The sequence below is a fragment of the Nicotiana sylvestris genome, chromosome 1, assembly GCF_000393655.2.
Source record: "Nicotiana sylvestris chromosome 1, ASM39365v2, whole genome shotgun sequence".
In the NCBI taxonomy this organism is placed as follows: domain Eukaryota; kingdom Viridiplantae; phylum Streptophyta; class Magnoliopsida; order Solanales; family Solanaceae; genus Nicotiana; species Nicotiana sylvestris.
The window spans coordinates 4,126,078-4,143,247 of NC_091057.1; the positions used below are offsets into that span (position 1 = coordinate 4,126,078).

Below are 17,170 nucleotides of genomic sequence, written 5' to 3' on the forward strand. Positions count from 1 at the left end.
GTTTCTCCTCTGCACGTGCCCGAACTATCTAAACCGTGCTTCCCGCATCTTGTCGTCCACCGAAGCCACGCCCATCCTCTCCCGAATATCTTCATTCCTAATCTCAGCATAATGTTCCCGCATATCCATCTCAATACCCTCATTTCTCCTACTTTCATCTTCTGGATATGTGAATTCTTGTCTGGCCAACACTTAACCCTATACAACATGGCCGGTCTAACCATTGCTCTATAGAACTTACTTTTGAGTATCTGTGTCATATTTTTGTCACATAGGACTCCAGACACTAACCTTCATTTTATCCACCCCATCCCAATATGGTGCGTAACATCCCCGTCGATCTCCCCATCTCTCTGGATAATTGACCCTAAGTACTTGAAACTTTCTCTCTTGGGAATGACTTGTGAGTCAAACCTCACTTCTACGTCCGCTTCCCCCGTCACGTCGTTGAACTTACACTCCACATATTCTGTCTTAGTCCTACTTAACTTGAAACCTTTAGATTCCGGGGCCTGCCTCCATACCTCCAGTCTCTCATTAATGCCGCCTCGCATTTCATCAATCAGAACTATATTATCAGCGAACAACATACACCATGTCACTTCTCCTTGAATATGGTGTGTCAGTGCGTTCATCGCCAGGGAAAATAAGAACAGGTGAGTGCAGATCCTTGGTATAACCCCATAACCACCGAAAAAGGCTCTGAGTCACCTCCCATAATCCTAACCCGAGCCATAGCTCCATCATACATATTCTTTATCGCCCTAATATAAGCCACCGACACACCTTTCACCTCCAGACATCTCTAAAGGATGTCCCTAGGGAACTTGTCATACGTCTTCTCTAGGTCAATAAACACCATATGCAAATCCCTCTTCCTATCCATTGTTCCACAAACCTCCTGATAAGGTGGATAACTTCCGTAGTAGAACGACCTGGCATGAATCCAAACTGGTTTTCCGATATAGACACTGCCCTCCTTATCCTCCCTTCCACCATTCTTTCCAAAACTTTCATGGTATGACTTAGCAACTCGATACCCCTATAGTTGTTACAATTCTGGATATCACCTTTGTTCTTGTACACCGGAACCATTGTACTCCATTACCACTCATCAGGAATCCTCTTCGTCTTGAAGATAATATTAACAACCCAGTTAGCCACTCCAAGCCTGCTCTACACGCATATTTTTAAAATTTTATTGAAATCTTGTCTGGTCTGGTCGCTTTGCCCCGACTCGTCCTACCTATCGCTCCCACGACCTCCTCAACCTTAATGTGCCTACAGTACTTAAAGTCGCAGTGACTCTCGGAGTGCCCCAATTACCCTAACACGATATTTCTGTCCCCCTCTTTATTAAGAAGTTTATGAAAGTACGACTGCCATCTTTGCTTAATTTGGGCCTCTTCCATCACTACTCGACCTTCCTCGTCTTTGATGCACCTCACTTGATCCAGGTCGCGAGCCTTCTTCTCTCTCGCTTTGGCCAGCCTAAATAACTTCTTGTCCCCACCTTTGCCCCCAAGTTCCTCATACAGCCGACCGAATGCAACAGTCTTAGCCTCCGTAACCGCTAATTTTGCCTCCTTCCTAGACTCCTTATATCTTTCTCTGTTCGTTCTCCTCTGATCCTCGTCGGTGCTCTCTACTAACTTAAGGTAAGCCGCTTTCTTGGCTTTCACTTTACCTTGGACCACATAATTCCACCACCAGTCGCCTCGGTGACCGCCAGAGTAACCTTTCGAAATCCCCAACACCTCTCTCATTGCCTCCCTTATACAGTCCGCCGTTGCCGTCCACATAACGCTAGCGTCCCCACCACTCTTCTAGGCTCCCATAGCCGTTAGCCGCCCCTCCAACTCCCGCGTATTATCCTTAGTCAAAGCTCCCTACCCGATCCTCAACTGACCCCGTATAAACCTCTTCTTCCTTTTTATCAAGATACCAACGTCCATCACCAGGAGCTTATGTTGAGTTGCGAGGTTCTCACTCGGGATCACCTTGCAATCCTCGCACAATCCCCTATCACACCTCCTGGGGAGGAGATAGTCAATTTGAGTCTTAGCTACCATACTCTGAAAGCAACCAAATGCTCATCCCTCTTAGAAAAAATAGAGTTCACGATCACCAACTCAAAAGCTCTAGCGAAATCCAATAGTGAAGTACCATCCCCATTCCTAACACCAAAGTCGAAGCCACCGTGTACCTCGCCATAGCCACCAGCAGATGACCCAATATGACTATTGAAATCCCCTCATATGAATAACTTCTCCGTAGACGGAATACCCTGCACCACCTCATCCAGCGCCTCCTAGAAGTGCCTTTTAACCTCCTCGTCCAAGCTCGTTTGCGGTGCGTAAGCGCTAATGACATTCAAAGTGTTCCCTCCAACTACTAACTTAATCACCATCAATCTGTCATTCACCCGCCTAACCTTTATCACTGACTCTCTAAGCTCCTTATCTACCAAAATACCCATTTTGTTCTTGCCTTTAACGACTTTGGAGAACAACAATTTATACCCGTCTGCATTCCTCGCCTTCGATCCTACCTACCTAGTCTCCTACACACATGCTATATTGACCCTCCTCTTCTGGAGAATCTTCGCCATCTCTATAGACTTACCCGTTAATGTCCCTATATTCCACGATCCAATTCTCAACCTACAACACCCTTGTTCCCTTTACCCCCTATGGGTCCCGTACCAGCCCTGACCCTTGCCCTGCCCCCTCCCCACCACCCGCCCTCCCGAGGACATGACGCTACTCTGCCATTACAAACCACAGCCGCTATACCTACGTAAGACTTTTAAAAAAAAGCCAAACAGAACAACAAAGGAAGCAAATAGTAACTACAAGCCAACTACTAGACTAACTAGACTAGTACGAATTACTACGGCAACAAAGTAACTACACAGGAGACAGAGAAATAAGAGGCGGGAGGTACCAATTCCCGCGAATAGAACCTGGACTTTCGACTTGGTATACTCCTGATGTTGTGGAACCCGACGTATAGTTGCTGCTTTACTGCTTTTGCGAGTGCACCTCCCTACCATCACCAAATAGCCACAAAAGTGATACCTGCAAAACACACAAACACCATAGAATCAAGAAAACTATAGGAGGACCGGGCTGTCACTGTCACCAGCGGCAGAAAAATGCGAATCTGGTAATTACCCACTTGAAATCACAGAAAAAAAATTGACAAAATTACCTGTGGTTCTTTTAACAGTCAAATTCTTTATTAATAATGCTAAATCTTATGTGGAGACATTAAATCTCTTACTACACACCCAAACGACCCCAAAATTTTTAAATGCATGATCATTAACTTTTGTTTTCCTCAAAAAAAAATATTATACTTTTAATTTTTTCCCAGAAACAAAAAACAACAAATAAGAAGGCACTTCAATCATTTGCATCTATAATATGAAATATTTCTTAAAGACATTCTATTCTAGATTGAAAAAGTATAGTATTAGTTGTTTCCTAAGAAAATATAGTAGACTTCTCTATAACAATATCGATATATAATATTCATTTATTATAAAAGCCAAGTTATTTATGAAATCAATTTTTATGTTATGTTATAATATATGTTTTATATAACAGCACTTCGCTATGACAGACAAAAAAATTCGGAACAACCGAGGTTATTAAATACTAATCCTGGCATTATTAATGGCAAAGCAATCTCATAAAATCACAACCAACTGTGTGAATATAATCCAGATTAATTAAATCTAATCCTTATTTAATTCATTCATATCAATATTCACTCTTCTCTCATTGACTAATTTTGTGTTATTTAATGCTAAATGAACAATCTTCTTATTTAAAGGCTTATGATGGATGATATTTTGTGAAGATTATTCGATTAGTTTCGTGTTGAAGAGGGACACTTTGCCGGATTGGGAAGAATCTTCAAGTTTTTCTCTTTGGAAGTGTGGTAATTTTACTATTTTCGCAATTCTTTTTAAAGGATCCATTTTGTTATATCTTTTTCCTTTTTCCTTTTTATTTGAAACAGAAATTGAAACTAATAACGAGAAATAGGTCGGATCAGATGGGATGAGTCTATTTTTTTTAATTTAAAGTTCAGTATATTACAAAAGTTACTGACCTAATCAAAAGGGAGAAATGCTTCCTACCAGAAGGTTTTTCATTTTATGAACATGAACTCAAGATTCTAATTAAAAATAAGAAATTTATCTATCTCACCACATCTCGAGTAACACACTAACATTGGCATCGATCTACTATTAGTTTCTACAAGTACATGTATATATTTGTTCGACCTTGTAATCTTCTTTCCAAGTTTTTCCTATCCTTCCCAATAAGTATAATAAAAAAATTAGAAGGAAAAAAAAAACAACAAATGAAAAGTATCCTTATATTATCTCAAGTTAGGGATCATGATGAAACTCACTACCTTATTTTATCTACATAGATATAATCTCTAAGGGGTAAATATTAAATAAAAAAAAATCACAACAAACTTCATGCTTGTGATTTGGATCTTATTTTAAGCTTTTTCTTATATTTTAGTCACATAACTCCTTCTAACCAACATGTTATCAAAAAAATTAAAATATTAAGGTATGATCTTCATTGATTCGTAGTTGAACTAGACAAATATAATGTTCAATATCTGCATATTTTTAATTAGATGGAGGACTTAATCTCTCAATTAAAGTTAATATATAAAGTGAAAGCAAAAAATCAGGTGAGATTTGCAAAGGAATAAATAAAAATAAAAATATAAATAAATAATTAAAAGCAAAGAGGAGATCGCTGACTCAGCAACGAACAGTCAACACTTTGCCAGCCACCTGCTGGGCCACGCGGTTTTAGGTATTTCCAAACCTCACTTTCCATTCCTAGAAACTCCATAAGACTCCTTTTGACACGCGAGAGATAAATGATAATTAATTTTAAAATTTGAAATTAATTTATCTCATATTTAATTAGAATAAAATTATAGTATAACTAATTCAAGAATTAGTTATTCGGGAATTATAATGGTTTTTAATCCCTATAAGAGATTAAGATAACCAGTCACAAGATAATTAATCCCAGAAAAATTAATCATATGATAACGTGTTTCCCAACCAAACAACCTCTAAGTTAGCATTTATTTTATTACCGATCCAATTTCTCGTTTCATGTGTTTACACTAACCAATAAATCCATAACATATATTTTTATAAAAATAATTAACATTAAACAAAATTAATTAGTATAATTTGATGTAAATACTCTGCGAATAAATTTTTATCATCAAGGAATATAGTAAGATGAAGGAAATTCATCCGGACTAATCAGAGGTCTCGGGTTTAAGTCTTCAAAAATAAAATAAAAAGGTCTAATATAAAGTGTTACTTCTTTGATAAGTCTTCTATGGTACGATTTGAATTAGTCGAGGCAATAAATTCAAACACCAAATAATTAATATGAATCAGAGGAGCAAAACAGAAAAACACTCCTTAATATATCAAAGATTTTTCATATTTTTTAAGCTTGCATATGAAATAGTCACATATCATAAAGTCACATAATCTTTATTTTATTTAGTTAAACACAAATGTTCTCCTCACATTAGTAGAGTTAGTACAAAATTAGGTGAGGATTACTTTTTACTATTTAACTTTATCAACTCGTTAAAGTGACATCTTACTACTCCATATATCGCAGTTTATACAATAGTTACTAGAATTTGAATAGTCAATACCTTTTTAATGGTATTTTTAAAACATTTTAGATACTCTTTTAATTATAAAAACTGTGATTTATAATATTTTTTTTATATGTTATATTTAACTCTGTAAATTTCATTACAAGTAGAAGGAGAAATCAATATTCAAAAATAAATGAAAATTTATAGATAATAATTTGATCATTCTTAAATTGTTCTTTCTGCACTTAGCAAGAGTCAACTATTTCATGCTCTTATCATGTTTCATTATTTTTGTTCAACTTTAGAATTTCTAAAAAGGAGAACATTTCAATTTATAGTAATCTTCATGTTAAATAGCTTTAGACTCTTCAATAATTGATGTTTCAATTTTCAATTTCAAAGTTTCACCCTAGAATTCCCTTTATTAAAGTTCTCAAGTCCAAGTCTTGAAAAAAAATAATTCTAATACAGTGTTTTCCCTCAAATGAATCGTATATGGCATAAATTTGAATTAATCAGATACTAAATCTAAATATAGCTTGAAAATTCGATAATACTTCTCACCTGACCTACTAGACAATTCCTACATACGCAATCCAAATTAGTCGAGCAAGTAAAAAGGCAGCCCGATCCACTAAACTGCCGCTATGTGCGGGGTCAGGGAAAGAGTCTTACTTGTATTTCTGTAAGAGGTTATTTTCACATAAACCGTAATCTCCTGATCACATGACAACAACTTTACCGGTTACACCAAGACTCGCTAATCGAGCAAGTGAATTCCTAATATCATATGATTAAAAAAAAAAAAAAATCTAAAGTTAAATTCCCATATTACCCTTCACCTTCCCTACAAGACATTAATTCCCATTTTCATTAATTTCTTTTGAAGGTAGGTTTCTTTTTCTAATAATAATGGAGTCAACAAACAGCAGACGAAACGTCTGGTCAAAAGTCAAACCTTTTGTCTTTCCCTTTCCCTCTCCCGTCATCTACTTCTAACCAACTCCCCCTTTACCCCCACTACCCCCACCCATCCCACCCCAATATCAACCTTGATTTCCATTATTTCAGCTACTTTCAGCTCAAAAAACCTCAATTTCAGGTCAAAACTACGTCGTTTTGAGCTGATGGAGGAAGAGTTCGAGAGGAAGCCGATTGAGGTTAAGGCTACTGAAGCTTTGGGTTGTGGATTCGATTTTGCGAGCGATTTCAGGTTGAAGTTCGTAAAAAAATGCTCAAACGGGGGTAGGTTGGTAATTTTGGACGAGATGAACAGGCGCAACGTTGTTGTTCCTGGTGGCGTTACCATTCCTGATGTTTCTGAAAATATAAGATGTGATAAAGGAGACCATATTCGGTTTAAATCCGATGTTCTTGAATTTAATCAGGTTTGCCTTTTTTACCTTCCTTTTTAATGATTATTTACTTGGTTTGAATTTATTTTTTTATGTGTTTTTTGAATTTTGTTTAAGAGCTTAAATTCTGTGGATTGATGGAGTAAAACATACTTAAACAATCAGGTTACTTGTAAGGTAATTGCAGGTAACAAGTTAAATGAAGCTGAGTTAAATTATGATGATAGTCTAAAATAAGTATATAACTTAAATCCTTTGTTTAATTGTATGATCCGGATTAATGCAGTTCCTATGTGAATTAACTATGTAGTTTAATTGAATGTAGTGGAGGGGATAATCGGGGGAGATTTTTTTTTTTTGAGAATTTTATGATGGAAAGTGGAGGTTTTTAATCAAGTTCAACTTTTTAGACAAATTATGTTACTCCTATAATAATCTTTTAATTTATTAAATGATTTTCTCAATTGTGTTCTAGAATTTTCTTCGAAGTGTGCTAGGATTGATTCTAAGAAGTGAAGTGTCCTCAGTGTACGTTATATATGATAGTAGATTCAGGAACTTTTAAATGAGCTAGTAGAGTAAGATTAAATTGGCGATTGAAAAGATTGGCCTAATGAGTGGTATAAGAAGAGAACTTCTTGCGCTGATCAATGCAATTTTTATAACGATGGTGTCTGCGTCAGCTTGCACGCACCTCGACTATCACACCAGATATGAGTTTTTCATATGGATTTGAGGGTTTCTATGCAGTAAGGATGCGCACCTCTCGTGCGATTATTAGTTAACTTGCTCAGGAAATGGAGGATAAAACAAAAGAAAAAGAATATGTTTGACCATTTGAAATTGCTTGAAAGAAATATGGTAGGTTTACAGAAGATTTAAGATGCAGGAAGTTATGATGTTATTGTTTAAGGTTAAGCATGCTTGCCAAGCCTAACTTTCTCATCCATTGTTTTAAATTTTGTGTAGCAGCATTTAAACAAAAACAGAGCATCAAGCTTCTTGAATTCTAAAATATCACGTAAATTTCCGTAAAGTACTAATATAAACCTATAAGAAGGGAAGTAAAACTTTAGAGAAGTTTGAACAAGACCTGTTAAAGGCATAAAAGCCATAGTTTTCTTGCTGCATTTTAAACCGAATAAGAGAAGAAAATAATCTGAGTGATCCTTTAGTGTTTTTTGTTATGTTATTGGCTGTCTCCTTAGCTCTAAATCTTCCTTACATCTTTATTGCAGATGTCAGAATTGCTTAATCAAAAATCGTCGGTACATGGAAAGGTTCCATCAGGCTATCTAAATGCCATGTTTGATTTAAGTGGAGCCTGGTTGAATGATTCAGCAGATGCTAAATACCTTGCTTTTGATGGTTATTTTGTCTCCTTATACTATTTGCACCTGACGGCATCCCCTTTAGTACTCCAAGACAAAGTAAAGAAGGCTGTTCCACCGCATTGGGATCCGGCATCCTTGTCCAGGTAGCTTCTCCATTCCACTCAGTCCGCTTTTGCCTTAATTGGATGAGTTGCTGTTTGTGAGTTCTAACTGGCAAAGCACAACTTTTTAAATATCGTCATATGTGTGTTAACTGATATGTTAAGGACACCCTTTCCTTTTTCTTCAAGTACTAATGCAACCTTTTTCTTCAAGTACTAATGTATTTAAGAATAGCCGCTGCCAACTTGCTTGGGTTTGAGGGGTTGTACTAGTACTTAAGTATCTGCATGATAGTGTTTAGAGATGCATTCATGTTTTCATTTGGTAGTCTTGTTGCATGTTTCTAATTTGACAGTTCTTAGCAGATTTATCCGGACTTATGGGACACATATCATTGTGGGGATGGGTGTTGGAGGCCAGGACTTACTTTGTGTTAAGCAGAAACCATCATCAGGAGTCCCTCCTGCTGAACTAAAAGGATATTTGGATGATCTTGGAGATTGTCTCTTTTCCGACGGAACAAGTCCTCTGCCTGAGATGAAGTCAAGAGAGAGTAAAAAGAAGGTATTTCACACTTACTAAAGTAGGCACTTAATTTGTCTTTGGGTATCATCGAAATTTTATGCGCATAGGTTGGGGCAATTGTTTTAGATGGATTTTCTATTTCAACTATATAGGCCCCGGAGGTATTCAATCGCATGTTGCAGTCGCATACCATGCAATTTACCAGCATAACAGAGACGTCAAGCAAGGATGTAAGTCTCTCTCCGAACTTCTGTTTTCTGAAATGAAAAGAAGTGCTTGTCATGATAAGGTATTAACCAGATAATCTGGAACAGGGCCTCACTATAATTTGGTCAAAAAGAGGTGGTGATGTGTTTGCACCGAGCCACTCGAAGTGGCTTCAGTCCGTGGCTGCTTACCCTGATGGCATACTCTTCAGACTTGTACCCATTACTTCACTCTTAACGGGAATTCCGGGGAGTGGCTATCTCAGCCATGCAATAAATTTATATCTACGATGTAAGTATTTTCGTAGTCTTTCATAGATAATAACCATATTTCCCACTCTTTAATGATCTATAGTCAGATAAGGTGTATCACCTCTTTTTTATATAAAAATAAATAGCATTTTTTTTTTATATTGTTCTTGCAGATATTGTTTTAGTTGGGGTTTAGGGATTTGTATAGCTTTCTGAAGTGTAATAGTTGATTGGTTCTAATTTGACCCTGAACAATCAAGTACCTTAGCTTAGGTGAGACCTTTGTCTTCCAAATAAGAGAGTTAATCAAGCATATCCTTAATGTGGTATAAAATTGAGCTAACATGATCACAAGTGAGTCTGGGTAGATTATATTTTTTAGATTTACGATCATGATGGGCTAGTATTGATATGTTGAAAAAATGGTTCTTTTTCTTTTTTTTTGAAAAAGGCAATGGAGGTCTCATTTTGTTTTCTGATTCATAGTTCAACACGAACGAACTAGGTGCAACTTGAAGTTTTACATGGGTGCTGTTTCGAAGTAGTACATACAGTGTAGTTATTGGTGATGTCAACTTTTTCTTATTTAACTATTGCTTGGATAATAATGAGTCCCCTGGTTCTTGAATGTCCAAAATTGGAAGTACAAGGAATAACCCCTAAGGTATCTTAATCTCTTTTTTTTTTGCATCCACCTCACCTGATCAGAAGAAATTGGATTTAACCTACAACGATCTCATATTTGGTCCATGCAGGTCCAGATTAGATATTTGCGAAGATTTCAGGACTCCATTTTGACCTAATTCTTCTTATTGAATGTTAATGTAGAGATTTTCCACTGTATATATTTTCTTTTCGAAGTTCATGAAGAGCGGAATACGTTTTGACTATCATATCTTTAAGAGTAGTTTTTATCATTTTCTTTCGTAGCTGATCCTTCTTTAGTGAACTAGTAGTATTTCTATATGATGCTTTACCTACTCTGCAGTATTGTACTGTGGCTATAACAAGGCTGTCTAGTGACATGGCAACAATTTCAATTGAAATTTGCTCTGTTGCAGTTATTCTGAGCCTATTTCTTTTGTGTTGCAATTAGTCTCTCGTTGACATCCCCTTTGACTTTTCAGCATAGTAACTTACCTATACAAGAAATAATTATACGAACAGAAGAATGTTTGACACATTTTGAGGAACTTGTTTTCTTGATAAATTCTACTATTGTATTTAGCATATTTCACCACATCAACTTATTTATCTCATCTGTCGTATTTTCTTTTTCATTTTATGCTCATTACTGATGATGGTAGTGTTATCTGTATTTTGTTTCATCCTCAGATAAGCCAGCTTTAGAGGATTTACAGTGTTTCCTTGAGTTTCAAGTTCCTACACAGTGGGCACCATTATTCTGTGAGCTGCCTCTTAGGCATCAAAGAAGAGTGGCATCTTGCCCTGCGTTGCAGTTCTGTTTATTCGGCCCAAAGATTTGTGTGAGCCCTACTCAGGTACTTATTCGTGTTGCTTTCTTAGCAATAAGACCCCTGCTTTTTTACAAGTATAAGAATAGTTGAAACTATATGTGCTTTTTAAACAAAATATTGGTCTGTCCATGGCTTCTAATGCATTGGTTGGATAGTGGAAACTCGAACATGGAAAAGTTTTTAACCATCCAAAAATCTTTTAGAGCAACCATCTTTAAGTTACAACCATATACCTACTACTCATCTCTTTTAACTGATAGATGTCGCTCTTCTGAAGATTGATGTACATGATGGCACCTGATGACCGATATGTTCTTCTAATTTGTAGGTTACAAGTGGTGAAAAGCCGGTCATTGGTTTGCGCTTGTATTTGGAAGGGAAAAAATTCAACCAATTAGCTATACATGTACAGCATCTTTCTAGTTTACCGAACATTATGACATCAAAATCTGCTAACCCAACCTTACACAAGCCATGTCAGTGGCGAGGGTCCGATGATTATGAATCTAGTGACCAATTCTTAGAACCGGTCAGATGGCCGAGATATTCCAATGTGTGCTCATCTGTAGTTAAGCATGATCTAAGCTGGATGCAAGGCGAGACTAGTGGCGTATTTGTGGTAACTGGCGCACAGCTTATCAGCAAAGGGAAGTGGCCTAAGACGGTGCTTCACCTGCGTCTACTTTTCTCCCATCTTCCCAACTGCACAGTACGAAAGACAGAGTGGGCAGCTACACCAGAGGGTACTCATAGGTCAAGTTTCTTGACAAATCTCAGCACAACTTTTACGTTCACTCAGCGAACAAAGGCAGATGCTGCACCAAAGCAGCATCCTGCTGCTCTTAATTCAGGCGTATATCCAGAGGGACCCCCGGTACCAGTTCGATCAACAAAGCTGCTCAAGTATGTAGATACGGCTGAGGTTGCACGAGGGCCATATGACACTCCTGGACATTGGTTGGTAACCGCTGCTAAGCTTGTTACAGAGGGCGGTAAGATAGGTTTGCATGTGAAGTTTGCACTACTAGATTTCTTAAATGAATCATAGTTTCTTTTGTGTACATATTCTGGGGTAGTCTTATCTTCCAATATCTTGATGATAGAGCATATTGTTTATCCAAGAAATGGTGAAAAGGGGAGGAAAATATTATAGGTGTTGTATAGAAGAAATTAGTGAATGAATGGATTTATTTTTTGATATATTTTCACCTTTTTTAATTCTTTCTGGATTTTCTTTAAAAAATTAAGACTTCCTAGATTATGAAGGTATAAATCTGGGGAAATTATTACCCGCACCCGGCGATTAAATATTGGACACTTATTAAAAAAGAAATCCATATAACACATCTATGCTTCGTTATAACAATAAAGTCACAAAACTTTGCCGACTGTAATAGCATATGCAAACAACAACAACAACTAAAATTCCATTATATCTCACAAATGGGGTCTAGAGAGAGTGGTGTGTACGTAAACCTTACCCTCATCTTTAAGAAGACAGAGAGGTTGTTTCTGGTAAACCCTCGGCTCAGGAAAGATAAAAGGAAGGGGCAACAACTGTAACAGTATATGCAACAAGAATAATATTTAGCTCACAAAGCAGTACAGACATTATGGCCCAAACCTTAATCAACTTACATATGTCATTTCTTATAAGATACAAAGAATGAATAAGAAACCAAATAGTACATATAATCAAAGACTGGAAATGCTAAGTCTATATAAATAAGTGTCATAATGAAGCCAACAGCAACAACAGCTATAATAAGCCACCAAACATCTTTGTTCAAGAATATATTCTCAAGATTAAGGGCTTGAAGGCAAGCTAGGATTGTAAATGCTGTGGCATAAAACACTGAAATAATAGCAATTATGATCTTTGTAGGCAAAGAAATGTAAAAATCATTGCTATAGAATTTGCAAAGAAGAAATGATAAAAGTGTACCCATTGTGAATACTGAACTAAAAAGAGCTGCACCTAAGTAAAACATCAGCATCCACAGTTCTTGCTGCACTTTGTCAAGGAGAATAGGTAGGCCAGTATTCTCTTCAAAACCTCCGGGGACAGTGAAAATCGCGGCGAAGTTGATGGTACAGAGGAGAGTAGAGAGTACAAGCATAGAATTTGATAGTTCTCTAACTGAAGTCTCTGCTTCTTTTCTTACGCGTAAATGGTTTCTCTCGAATATCTCTTCTGCTTTTAAACCATCGGAGTTTTTAACATCCCTAAGACGTGGATGTAGGTTGTATTTTATATACTGCAAGAACAATTATAACACGTAGAATTAGTCAAGGTGCATGCAAGCTGGCGCGGACATCATAGTTATCAACAAGAATTGAGGAAAGAATCGTACGTTAAACCAAAGCATGCCCCACATCATCATCAACACAGCCATAACACAGCAAATACTTCTAGTATGATCTGTGGTTGATGTAAAAAATGGTGTACCAACATTACTTTTAGTATGACCTGTGGTTGATGTAGAAAATGGTGTACCAACATTACTTTTAGTAAGATCTGTGGTTGATGTAAAAAATGGTGTCCCAACATTTGCTGCATAATGCAAAATGGTATTTCCTTGTCGATCAACATCTGCCAGCATTCTGTTTCTGCTAGGCACTGTTTTGAGCAAGTAATCAAATAGAAATCTGTCTTTATGCTCTGCTGCTATATGCATTATGTTCCTCCCTAATTCATCCAAGTTTTCCACAGCTTCAGGGTGCATTTGCACAATTTCGACGACTAACTCGTCGACTTTAAGTTTTGACGCTTGTATTAGTGGACTTGGCATCTGTGTACTGTAGTTCCAATCATAATTTTTCACTAACATTTTTGCTAATATTAGTGCAAGAATATGCTTTTGCTTTGCTTCATCGATTTCTTGTAACCAAGAATTACCTAGAGAAACCAAGATACAATAATGCAAGAATTAATGCAATATTATTTAAAAGAATTAATTAAAAAAGGGCAGCCCGGTGCACAAATCTCCCGCTATGCGCGGGGTCCGAGGAAGGGTCGGACCACAAGAGTCTATCGTATGAAGCATTACCCTGCATTTCTGCAAGAGACTGTTTCGACGGCTCGAACCCGTGACCTCCTGGTCACATGAACTAATACAATATAGAAATTCATTTCGGCCAGCTGAACCTAGAAGATTCAAAATTATGGATGATACCTAATAGAGACTCGGTAAACGACAACCTCTCAACGCGGATGATTTTAGTGCCAGTTTGTGTCTGGTTACCACCAAGTTTTGATTCTATATATCGCGGTGGAATACCTGCTACCACATAAATGTAGAATTACTGTTATAATGAGTAAAGTTCAGTTATTTTAAAGTAACAAAAGCAGTTTGTAACTTCACTTTTATAATGTTTAGTAGTTCACTTAAGTTGAGCTTACAATTATAGATTATGGTTTCAATCATCTGAATTGGAACAGAAGGTGTCTTCCCTATTTCTGCAAACAAATAGTTGGATCCACTCCTGAATGACAATCTTTTTGTAGCCAACAGATTCAAAGCTGTCATTCCCTCATTATCGCGTTCGTTAACAAGTTCAGGATATAGATTCACCAAATCAATTGCTAGAGCTGCCAGACATTAAACAACAAAACAATTAGTCTGTGCAGCTAACAGCGCATTCTCTCAAACAATGTGGGACACTTAACACACACCCTTTCGCTTCCACACGCCAAGAACTAACACATTTAGTATGTGGATAGCATTCTCAGGGGCTCAACATTGGGTAAACCAAGAACACGTATTATGTTGAAAAGACAGATCTTGGACCAAACTTAATCCCAAAAGTTATGAGGTATGAATTGCCTAAGACAATATAAGGAGACAATATTGTCCATTCCCTCCATCAATGTGGAAGCGCTTATCCCTTTAATGCACCTTACGCAGCACGAATCCAAATTAGTTGGGACCCTAAAATGGCTATTGAAAAACGGATGACAAACCAAAAGAAATAATTTGTTCATCAACGTAAACCTTACCATAACAATCATGGGCTACTGCTGCATGAAGTACATTTTTTCCATCATTCCTTTTCATGGTGAGCTTATTGAAGTCGAAATTTGCTAGAAGAGTAAAGATTTCTTTCTCCCCACTTGCAGCCGCTACGTAAAGTGGTGTCTCTCCCAAATTGTTGGGCAAAAAAACTAAGTCCTTCTCCTTTCTCAAAATCATCTCCACCATATTCCTTTTACCTGTCAAAAACATAATTAAGTAAAAAAAAGTGTACTCTTTTTAACGGTTTACACTTTTAAATGAGATGGTCAAACACTTTAACACGGTATAAGTCTAACATAGCAGGTAGAGGTCCTGGATTCGAGTATGCTTGGGCCATGAAAAAGGAACCAGGTTCGTACATGAGGGTGCATGCTGAGGACATTATTTAAGTATATAAAAATGTGGTTTCTCTATAGATGAAATGATCACACATTTCAACATTACCAAATCTGGCAGCTTCATGCAACGGTGTATCTCCACAGCTGTTTGCAGTTTCCAGATCTTTAATGCTCAAAGGATCAAGAATTCCGAAACCAGCTACGTTACCATTAACAGCAAGAAAATGAAGGATGGTGTCGCCACGATTATCAATCTGTGCGACGCCTTCTTCTCTCCAAAAATCGAGTAATACTGTGAGAGATTCCCCTCCTGATGATGCAGCTTTGTAAGCTGCTGATCTGCGTCTTGATTTGGCACTGAAATCGCTCTGCATAATTGCTTTGTTTCAATTTTTGCTAATTTTGTATGATGAATGAGATTGGCATGCAGCTCTACTTAAACCAGTTATATAGTCCTGATTTCTTATACTTCTATTCTATGTATAAATTATGTGTGTGTAGATCTTCCCTTTAGAAAACAAAAATGAGAATGGATTGCCCCCCAAGTAAACCCATCCCTGTATATTTGTGGAAAGTCTGAGATAAGCCATTCAAAAGTGATGCAAATATCATGTCCCCTATTGATTGCTTCAATAATAAGCCTGTTTGGCCAAGTTTCTGCAAAGCCGAAAATGTAATAAAGGGCAGCGCGCTGCACAAGGCATTCTACGTTCACGTAATGGCCGCACCCCAAGGGGTGTGACGTAGACAACCTACCCTAATGCAAGCATTAATGACTGCTTCCACACCTGGAACACATGACCCATGGGATGCCGAAAGTGTATTTTTTTTAAAAAGTGAGTTATTTTAGAAAATTGAGTAGTTCCACCAAGCTTTGAGGAAAAAATAAGTGTTTTCCGGTAACAGTGAAAATTGTTTTCTAGAAGCTGAAAAAAGTAGCTTCTCCCAACGCATTTATGGAACCTTGGTCAAAATAAGTTTCTGCTCTAATATATTAAAAAAATATATTTTCCAAATTGATTAGCCAAACACAAACTTAGTTCTAAAGGCTGGTTATACATAATTATGACCAATGGCATAACCACATTCATGGAAGGTTGATCAACTGAACACCCTTAATCGAAATATATACTATGTATATAGAAACTTATATCACGTATATAGATCAAAAATTATTTTTTATGCGTATATAAATCTTGAACACTATTCGTGAAATTCCTGGTTTTGCGACTGATTATGTCTCTCACCAACAAAAGGATACACAAGTGACATTATTCTAGGACGAATATATGCATAGGCTGCTGTAGAAAGAGATTACAGTACATATCTTCTTTAGCAAAAGTTACTAAAGTTTGGTTACTAATTGGAGGTACAAAAAGAAAAGCTTACTTACACCCCACTTGCCTTTATTTGTGGAAAATGTGAAAAAAGCAACAAATATTAACACTTTATTCAGTTAGGGAATAAAGGGTTGCTTCTCTGTTTTCCAGACATTCCTGTATTAATGTTCATGATCCTTATAATACTTCATATCCAAGGAATGAAAATTCTAAAACATTTCACTTTCCTTGCAAACCATAGGGTATTATATTTTTTTTATAAGGATTGATGACCAACTGAAGTACTAAAGCGAAGAATATGCAGGATAAGTAAAGGGATTTTTACACAAATAGCCGGTCAAGTTCACTGTTTACTTTTTCTAGCCAGTCGAATCCCAAATAAAACATAATTGGTGAGTGTAAGGAAAATTAAACCAACTCTGTAATCGTTTGTGGTGATCGAAAAAACCATATGTCAAAAAACATCAGGATCACTTTAATTATGTCGACGAAGCTACATTATATTAAGGGTGATCACCCTTTGTCGAAAAATTATACTATGTATATAG

The 17,170-nt window shown here is 36.9% G+C and overlaps 3 protein-coding genes across 3 annotated transcripts; 1 reads left to right on the forward strand and 2 right to left on the reverse strand.

The window, feature by feature from the left end:
• Window positions 1-1,322: 1,322 nt before the first annotated feature.
• On the reverse strand, window positions 1,323-1,802 carry LOC138889456 (uncharacterized). Its single transcript, XM_070172767.1, has one exon. The coding sequence runs from the start codon at window positions 1,800-1,802 to the stop codon at window positions 1,323-1,325; it is 480 nt and encodes a 159-aa protein (XP_070028868.1).
• A 4,793-nt stretch (window positions 1,803-6,595) lies between these two features.
• Window positions 6,596-12,128, forward strand: LOC104214668 (MACPF domain-containing protein At4g24290-like). The gene is made up of 7 exons (XM_009764375.2): window positions 6,596-7,064; window positions 8,270-8,508; window positions 8,833-9,031; window positions 9,145-9,222; window positions 9,307-9,490; window positions 10,786-10,952; window positions 11,257-12,128. Exons 1-7 carry the CDS (start codon window positions 6,804-6,806, stop codon window positions 11,974-11,976), a joined length of 1,848 nt encoding a protein of 615 aa, XP_009762677.1. The 5' UTR covers window positions 6,596-6,803; the 3' UTR covers window positions 11,977-12,128.
• Window positions 12,129-12,496: 368 nt separating this feature from the next.
• Window positions 12,497-16,002, reverse strand: LOC104214667 (protein ACCELERATED CELL DEATH 6). The gene is made up of 6 exons (XM_009764374.2): window positions 15,389-16,002; window positions 14,929-15,141; window positions 14,332-14,520; window positions 14,105-14,209; window positions 13,283-13,827; window positions 12,497-13,186 (listed from the first exon to the last, which is right to left on the reverse strand). Exons 1-6 carry the CDS (start codon window positions 15,654-15,656, stop codon window positions 12,572-12,574), a joined length of 1,935 nt encoding a protein of 644 aa, XP_009762676.1. The 5' UTR covers window positions 15,657-16,002; the 3' UTR covers window positions 12,497-12,571.
• Between the last annotated feature and the right edge of the window lie 1,168 nt (window positions 16,003-17,170).